Source organism: Pectinophora gossypiella, unplaced genomic scaffold (genome assembly GCF_024362695.1).
Source record: "Pectinophora gossypiella unplaced genomic scaffold, ilPecGoss1.1 Pgos_65, whole genome shotgun sequence".
NCBI classification, from domain to species: domain Eukaryota; kingdom Metazoa; phylum Arthropoda; class Insecta; order Lepidoptera; family Gelechiidae; genus Pectinophora; species Pectinophora gossypiella.
This window is the reverse complement of record NW_026063275.1, coordinates 130,948-139,940: the sequence shown is the minus strand read 5'-3', so window position 1 is coordinate 139,940 and position 8,993 is coordinate 130,948. Positions and strand designations below refer to the sequence as shown.

Below are 8,993 nucleotides of genomic sequence, written 5' to 3'. Positions count from 1 at the left end.
TCACGGAATGAAAAAAAAAAAACACACGCAAGTCATTTCGCGCCCAGATTGGGGAGATTTGAGGTTTTTCGGCGGGAAACGGGAACGGGACAGTTGCTTTCTTCATTGAGTAATCTAAATAATTAATACGAAGTGGTGTTTTGTGGTTAATGATCGCATTAAGTTAGTCAGAAGACATTCGCGAGTGTTATTATATTGGAGTATTCAATGAACAAAGTGTATCTGCCTATTTTCGCTTCGTGCTGGGAAGCCGCTTCATAGCTCAAAAGTTTATGCGGACTTTTGAGTTAATTCGTTTGGGGTTCGGAGTAGGAGTCTACTCCGAGGGTGGGGGCTTAGGTTTCATCATCATAATTCATCACCTTTCATCATTTCATTAATCATCAAGAAAAAAAAATACGTAAGACATGGCTGTATGGGCATAGTTCCCTTTGCCTTACCCTTCGGGGAAAACCAAAACAAAAAAAAAAAATGGGGAGATTTGAGAGTTATTAAAAACGAAGAAATTTTAAGATTTTATTGTCGTAGTGTAAAATATACAACATACATGGCACGACATAGGATGAAGATCACAAGAACTGCAAATAAATAGAAACTTGTATATTTTTATAAATGTATCTAATTTTACATATATGTGGTTTACATTAAAATAAACTTTACCATTCTCAACATGCAATATAATTACACTTTTTTTCATGCACACCTTTTTCAAAAGCTATATAAAAAAACAAATTTCATGAAAAATTAAGTCTTAACTAGGATAGTGACACTTGATTTACACAGCCAATTATTAACCAATAGTTATGAGTCTGCATGAACATTCTTATTAAGATTTATGGAAAAGTAGGTACTTAACTGAAGTAAAAAAAGATTAATGTAGTTTATAGCTTAGGTAATATTAACATTATAATATAAAAACACTTAAAATAATGTAAGTCTATCTATAAGGAAACAAAATTTAAAGTTGTGATTATTTTCTTCTTCATTGACACTGGGAAGACAGTTATCTATTCTAAAAACATCTAAAAAGGCACCTGTTTTGTTTGAACTATAAAAAACTTAGTAGCAGCTATTTCTTACCAAATTAAACACATGGAATGATGTTAAAATGCAGTAAACAATTTGCAAAATTTGTTTTATACTAAAAATTCATAACAAACCCTGCTTTAAAATGATTTATGTTTCACTTATTTAGAGCTTGGAATCAAAGAATTTGAGTTCCTTATCTGCAGGAAGCTTCTTGAAGAAACTCTCCACATAGTCGTCGGTCACCTCTGCCAGGGTCTTAGGATTCCACTTGGGGTTATTGTCTTTGTCTATCAGTAGGGCACGTACACCTGAAGATACAAGATAATAACTCATACAAATAGCTGTTGACATTTGTCTAAAGTACACATAAATCCATATAAAAGAATAAAATAAAAAGGGCAATTTATAAATCAATTGCAGCCCAGTTATCCAGACAATAGTTAAATAACCAGGTTTGGATTTTTTAAATATAAAATAGGCACACGTCTGACCACAATCTCACCCGATGGTAAGTTACAATCTGGTCCAGGGTGGAGGACTTTGGGACTAAAGTTCGTAAGACCGAATGTACTTTTAAAATCCAAATCCCATTGTTTAGCTATTGTGTCTGGCTGGCAATCTCAACTTAAGAAGTTAAAGAAAATTATTTATTATTTTACTTGGTATATGTACTCAAAATTTGACTTTGATACCTTCAGGGAAGTCATGATTTTCAGTAGACCGGCATGCCACACGGTATTCCATCTGAAGACACTGGCCCAGGTCCAACTGTGCTCCTCGCTGTAGTGCTCGCAGTGTAATCTTCAGAGATCCAGGGCACATCTGACTTAAAGTCTGAAATACAAATACACACTTATGTTAATAGCAAAATATACTTTGCACCTTCTATGCAAAAATACTTGATACCTAATGAAAATGCTAATGACCATTGTAAATGTATGAAGTGCTATTTGAATAATTTACATAATGAAATTGAATTGAGTGTAGTGATCCATTCCTGTTTTTTTAATTAAGATTATTTTCCCACATATACCCACCTAAAATATTTTTTGTTACAGCAAAGACCTTGCTTTGTTCATTCAGTCAAGTATACTAACCTGAAGTGTTTTCTGAGACCAATCATTATTAACTTTCTCCAGTCTTTCAATGATTTCTTCAATAGTTGATGCTGCAAAGCAGTAGTTGATATGTTTGATGTTGGCTGCCAGTGATATCTCTTCAGCAGGTTCATTGAATTTATTCAGCAGAGAATTAACCTCATTCTCGTTCTGACAACGAGACAGAAGTTGCTCTAATTCATACAGGCGTTTACTTGAAACAAAGTGAGTTGCTATACCGGCTTTAACTACATCTTTGCCTTTCAATCTGTCACCTGTAAAGATAAACATTAACATTGAAATTAAGTTCAGATAACATAACGTTCAGATAACGTAATATATATTATGTTATACTATGTATGAATTACCTGTTAAACCAAGATATAATCCGATGTTGACTTGCAATCTAGGAAGGAAGTAAGAACCTCCAACATCTGGGAACAAACCAATCTTAGTCTCGGGCATTGCTATCATTGTCTTCTCAGTAGCTACTCGGTACCTTCCATGGACTGACAGACCCATTCCACCTCCCATAGTAATCCCATTGATTACTGCTACATATGGGATCTTGTATTTGCCTATTAGGTAGTTTACATTATATTCTGTGTAAAAGAATTTAGGCCCTTCAACTTTATCTATAGCTACCTTTACATCCCCTCCAGCACAAAATGCTTTATCTCCTGCACCCTTTATAATGACCAATGTTTTGTTCTTCTCCCATTCTTGTAATTGTGGTAGCAATTTTGACACCATGGATGTGTTTAAAGAATTTAATGCTTTAGGCCGGTTTAAAACCACCACTCCAGCATTATTCAGAGTTTCAAATATGACATCAGGTTCTTGAGACGACATCATCCGTTTTATTGATAATGAAGCGTTTCTGGTTAGGTTAAATCCTACTTTAAACATCTGGAAAAAAAATAATTAAAATACCAAATAATATTATTTATATACATTCACGCTCGTAATCACTATCGAGGTAAGTAGAAGAACATGTGGGCCCATGTGAAATTACTACTTTTCGTATAAATCTAATGATAAACGTGATGACTGAATAGTGATTTAAAATTACAGCTACAACTAAAAAGTGTAGGTACCTGAGTCGATCACCTCCGCTAATGAACTAACAAACATATAACAGGTAAATAAATTACATAATTACTTACTTTGAACTATTGAACTCCGATTTTTTTACCGTATTGGAAGAACAACTTAAGAATAGAAATATTAAAACACAATAATGCTTTTAGTACAGAGACTACTTTGTATAAAAAACTAATTTCATTAGATGTATTTTACTAAATCATTTGTGTAAACGGACGCAGCGGCTTCTTCCAGCCTGAAATTATCTAGAAAAACAAGATAAACGAGTTCAAAAAATATCTCATCGGCATGGCAACATGGGCGGTTTTGTTTGTCAACTTTGACATTAGTTTTCTTAAATAATTATGTATGATATGACCATAACTAATTTGTCAAAATTCCCAATAATGAAAGATGAATCAAAGTTCGGAGAGAAAAATCTGCTGATCCCTCATTTGAATATTGAATCGTATGACAATGACACCGACCGATGATATAATATTTTTTTGTAAGCTAACAAAGCTTATTATTTACTATACTTTTTTGTTTTAAGCTGGTTAAAAAGAAGTTAATTAATTTACGTGAGCAACACTGAATTTCAACTGTCACATCAATGGAGGTCGCGTAGCTCAATCGCTTGGCACTCCCATTTCATATTTTTTTCTGCAATACAATGAAATATGAACTTTAGTACATAAAAACTGGTGAATATCGAGTAACTGAATGGTGAAAAATGAAATTCGAGCATTAAGTTTGTAACTGGATTGATTAGTCACAGGTATGATTCAGACGCATTCGCTAAATATTTACCGATAATAAAAGTAATTTTGTTATCACATGTTGTTTAGACCCTATTACAATGTTTATTTTATGCTTTAATGAGCTAGGATAACTAGTACCAGTTTTAACAATGGCACTGCATGTATTCTACTTTGGTACCTATATACTTAGTGGTAATGGGATGTACCCTATCCATACTAAAGTCAAACGGAAGTGTTTATTCCTCGCTTACGTGTGGGGTTACAAATAGGCATGTATCATCATTACATTGTAAGTACTACACTATTTTATAAGCAACCACATCACAATTTTCTTTGTTTCAGAAGCAATGTCTACCATGTCCAGATCTGTCCACATCAGCCAGCAGAAGCTGGCTGAGAAGCTTATCATCTTGAATGACAGAGGCATAGGAATGCTAACAAGAATCTATAATATCAAGAAAGCCTGTGGTGATGCTAAATCAAAGCCAGCATTCCTCTCTGATAAGACTTTAGAATCTTCTATAAAACATATTGTCAGAAGATTCCCCAACATTGATGTCAAGGGACTTCAAGCAATCACAAACATAAGGAATGAAATAATAAAATCACTTTCACTGTATTACTACACTTTTGTAGATCTACTTGATTTCAAGGATAATGTATGTGAACTACTGAACATCATGGATGCCTGTCAGGTGTCGTTGGATTTGACGTTGAACTTTGAATTGACAAAGAATTATCTGGATTTGGTTACAACATATGTGTCCTTAATGATTTTACTTTCCCGTGTGGAAGACCGAAAAGCAGTCTTGGGGCTGTTTAATGCTGCACATGAAATGGTTCACAATCAAATTGATCCCAGCTTCCCAAGACTGGGGCAAATGATTGTAGAATATGATGTCCCTTTGAAAAAACTATCTGAAGAGTTTTTGCCACACCAAAAAATATTACTGAGTGCTTTAAATTCATTGTGGCATGTATATCCAGCTAGAAATTTAACAGCTGAGCATTGGAGGTCAGAGCAGAAATTAAGCTTAGTCAGCAACCCAGCTCTGTTGCTGAAACCATCCGAGACCAACACAATGTCTTGTGAATTTTTGTCTCTAGAGGCATTAGAAAGATGGGTCATATTTGGTTTTGCTATCTGTCACCAGATGCTGCAGCAAGAACATGCAAACAAGATGTGGGTCAGTGCATTAGAATCTGGATGGGTATTGGCACTGTTTCGTGATGAAGTTATTTACATACACTCATACATTCAGAGCTTTTTTGATGGAATTAAAGGTTATGGTAAAAAAGTTTCAGAAGTCAAAGACTGTTACCATCACGCTGTTCAAAAAGCAGGATATAAACACAGAGAGAGAAGGAAGTTTTTGAGAACTGCTTTAAAAGAATTGGGCCTCATTCTTACTGATCAACCTGGTCTATTGGGCCCTAAAGCTTTGTTGATTTTTATTGGCCTTTGTTATTCCAGAGATGAAGTATTTTGGCTATTACGTCACAATGACAATCCACCACAAAAAGTAAAAGGCAAATCAGCAGAAGATTTAGTTGATCGACAATTGCCAGAACTGCTGTTCCATATGGAAGAGCTAAGAGCCCTGGTTCGCAAGTACAGTCAAGTCATGCAAAGATATTATGTCCAGTACTTATCTGGATTTGATGCAGTGGCTTTGAATTTGATGATTCAGAACTTGCAAGTCTGTCCAGAAGATGAAAGCATTATTCTATCCTCTTTGTGCAATACAGCTGCTAATTTGAATGTGAAGCAAGTGGAAGATAATGAGATATTTGACTTCAGAGCTTTTCGCTTGGACTGGTTTAGACTCCAAGCATATACTTCAGTTGCTAAGACTCCATTGAACCTTGCTGACCAAAGAGAATTAGCACAGTTTATAGACAAAATGGTTTTCCACACTAAAATGGTTGATAATCTTGATGAAATAATGGTTGAAACTTCCGATTTATCACTTTTCTGTTTTTACAGCAAAATATTTGAAAATCAATTTCACATGTGTCTAGAGTTTCCAGCACAAAATCGCTATATCATTGCGTTCCCACTAATTTGCAGTCATTTCCAAAACTGCACCCATGAACTGTGCCCTGAAGAAAGACATCATATAAGAGAAAGAAGTCTTTCTGTAGTGAACATCTTTTTGGATGAAATGGCAAAGGAAGCCAAAAATATAATCACTACAATTTGTGATGAGCAGTGCACAATGAGCGACAAATTATTGCCTAAACATTGCGCACAGACAATCGCCCATTTGGCGAATAGAAAGAAAAAAGATAAAAATAAGAAGAACACAATTGAAATTGTTAAACCTGGAGCAGAGAGTTATCGCAAAACCAGAGAGGAATTAACAACGATGGACAAACTACACATGGCCCTGACAGAATTGTGCTCTGCTATCAATTACTGCACAACAGTAAATGTCTGGGAATATACTTTTGCTCCTCGGGAGTATTTACACCAACACTTAGAGACTAGATTTTCTAAGGCCTTGGTTGGAATGGTCATGTTTAACCAGGATACAAGTGAAATAGCAAAACCTTCAGAACTGCTGATTAGTGTCAGGGCATATATGAACGTACTACAAACAGTTGAAAACTATGTACACATTGATATTACAAGAGTTTTTAATAATTGTCTTCTACAACAAACCCAAAATATGGACAGCCATGGTGAAAAAACCATTGCATCCCTGTACACTCAGTGGTATTCTGAAATTCTACTGAGAAGAGTAAGTGCAGGAAGTATTTGCTTCTCTATGAACCAAAAAGCATTTGTCAGCCTTACAGCTGAAGGCGCAATCCCATTCAATGCTGAAGAGTACTCTGATATAAATGAACTCAGAGCCTTGGCTGAATTAATTGGACCATATGGCATGAAACTGCTAAGCGAAACATTGATGTGGCATATTGCTAGTCAAGTGCAGGAACTAAAAAAGCTGGTAGTACAAAATAAGGAAGTTCTTCAGATGTTAAGGACAAATTTTGACAAACCAGATATAATGAGAGAACAGTTCAAAAGGTTACAACATGTGGACAATGTGTTGCAAAGGATGACTATCATCGGCGTCATTTTAAGCTTCCGTCAAATTGCACAAGAATCGTTGTTGGACGTCTTAGAGCGACGGATCCCGTTTTTAATAAGTTCGATCAAAGACTTCCAGCAGCAGTTGCCCAGCGGAGATCCAATGCGCGTAATATCGGAGATGTGTTCAGCTGCAGGTTTATCTTGTAAGGTAGACCCTACACTCGCGTCATCTTTACGACAACACAAAGCAGAACTTGAGGAAGAAGAACATCTTATTGTCTGTTTGTTGATGGTTTTCGTCGCAGTGTCACTACCCAGACTCGCCCGCAGTGAGGGCTCTTTCTACAGGCCCTCCCTGGAAGGACACGCGAACAATATCCATTGCATGGCGCCCGCCATTAATCATATTTTTGGCGCTTTATTTACAATTTGTGGACAAGGAGACATCGAAGATCGGATGAAGGAGTTCCTCGCCCTGGCGTCGTCTTCCTTACTGCGTCTTGGCCAGGAGACTGATAAAGAAGCAATAAAAAATCGGGAATCTGTTTATTTGCTGTTGGATTTGATTGTTCAAGAATCACCATTCCTCACAATGGATTTACTGGAATCCTGTTTCCCTTACGTTTTGATACGTAATGCTTACCATGAAGTGTATAAACAGGAACAATTGCTATTGCATTCATAATTATTTTGTAGGGGATTGATAATAGAAAACAACCATGATTTAAACATATTAATGAATGATCAGAATCTAAATGTATTCTTATTGTCAAATTCCAATATTTATTAAGACTTTGTATGCTTGTAATTGAAATGCACTTTTTTGCATAATGCATTTTTTTGTAATTGAATTGCATTTTAGGCACAGAAGGTAAACATATTGCAATATTCCACATAAAATCAGGCTTAATAAGACTGGTAAAACTATTCCATTCTTTGTCAATAATTCCTTATGTAATTGTGTCCAGATAATTTCTATTTAGTCTAAATATGTAAGTTTGTTAGCAAATGATAAGAGTTTTTATTTAAGTTTAAGTTATTGAAATTATATAAAACTACATAACATCAACCGCCTGGTGATGCATATTTATTGCTACGCATCTGCTTCATTTTATCATAATTTTTAACTTAAAGCCAAGTAGCGGTAATTTAGGTCCGAAAATAGTATTAAATTTCTCTGTACTCTTTCTTAACGTGGAATTGATTCTTTATAATTACGAAAAAAGTATTTTGGTAATTAGTTGTATAATTGCCCTGCTGAGATTATACATGCTTCTAGGTTTCAATAGCTAAATTGGTTAGCCGCAGTTGTCATTGAATATTAAAATTATGCCTATAAATAGTTCACAATGTTATAAAGTAAGCATAAGTATTATTAATTCGTTTTTTAAGATTATAGCGCAGATTTATCAACGTAAAGGACAGGACAATATTATGTATCATTCGACATATTATTTTACATATTTACAGCCAATATGTATTGTCAATATCCTTCATTATCTCAATTATTACTAAAGTTAACGTAATTATAAGATACTTTTGTACCTTGTATAATATTCAACACAAATAAAATAATAAACACATTGACTGTTTCTCTGGTCACCGCTTCACGAATCAATAGGATACAAAAATGAAATGTCTTAATTCCATGTAAAATTTATTTATTTTTTCTTTATTTTGAAATCACATGTTGTAACATTCATTTTGTTTAATTAAAAATATTCACATTGTCATTTAAATAATCTATTACGGTAATCTAGCTTACACTTAGGAGAAATAATGCCATTGAGTACTACAGTGATGGAGGTAATGCTATCCATCAGTTACACGATTGGTCAAGTCACTCTACTCCGGAAACAGTACCCTCGGTTTACATACAAATATACAATATTATAGTACAATTACGAGAACGATTGTATTGTTTCGACAATCACTAATAAAATGGCATTAATATGGTATACTTATAAGACCGATTCTTAATAT

At 34.7% G+C, this 8,993-nt stretch overlaps 2 protein-coding genes across 4 annotated transcripts; one reads left to right on the top strand and one right to left on the bottom strand.

Moving 5' to 3' along the window:
• Window positions 1-503: 503 nt before the first annotated feature.
• On the bottom strand, window positions 504-3,547 carry LOC126381588 (3-hydroxyisobutyryl-CoA hydrolase, mitochondrial-like). Of its 2 annotated transcripts, none has more exons than XM_050031050.1 (5): window positions 3,293-3,547; window positions 2,495-3,035; window positions 2,127-2,401; window positions 1,722-1,863; window positions 504-1,337 (listed from the first exon to the last, which is right to left on the bottom strand). In XM_050031050.1, the coding sequence occupies exons 2-5, from the start codon at window positions 3,033-3,035 to the stop codon at window positions 1,192-1,194; spliced, it is 1,104 nt and encodes a 367-aa protein (XP_049887007.1). In that variant the 5' UTR covers window positions 3,293-3,547; the 3' UTR covers window positions 504-1,191. The 2 variants fall into 2 exon arrangements, with proteins under 2 accessions (XP_049887007.1, XP_049887008.1); XM_050031051.1 differs by lacking the exon at window positions 3,293-3,547 and adding an exon at window positions 3,224-3,248.
• Window positions 3,548-3,806: 259 nt separating this feature from the next.
• LOC126381585 (membrane-associated protein Hem-like) lies at window positions 3,807-8,977 on the top strand. Of its 2 annotated transcripts, none has more exons than XM_050031048.1 (2): window positions 3,807-3,987; window positions 4,316-8,977. In XM_050031048.1, the coding sequence occupies exon 2, from the start codon at window positions 4,318-4,320 to the stop codon at window positions 7,693-7,695; it is 3,378 nt and encodes a 1,125-aa protein (XP_049887005.1). In that variant the 5' UTR covers window positions 3,807-3,987; window positions 4,316-4,317; the 3' UTR covers window positions 7,696-8,977. The 2 variants fall into 2 exon arrangements, with proteins under 2 accessions (XP_049887005.1, XP_049887004.1); XM_050031047.1 differs by having other exon boundaries at window positions 4,313-8,977.
• The last annotated feature ends 16 nt before the right edge of the window (window positions 8,978-8,993 follow it).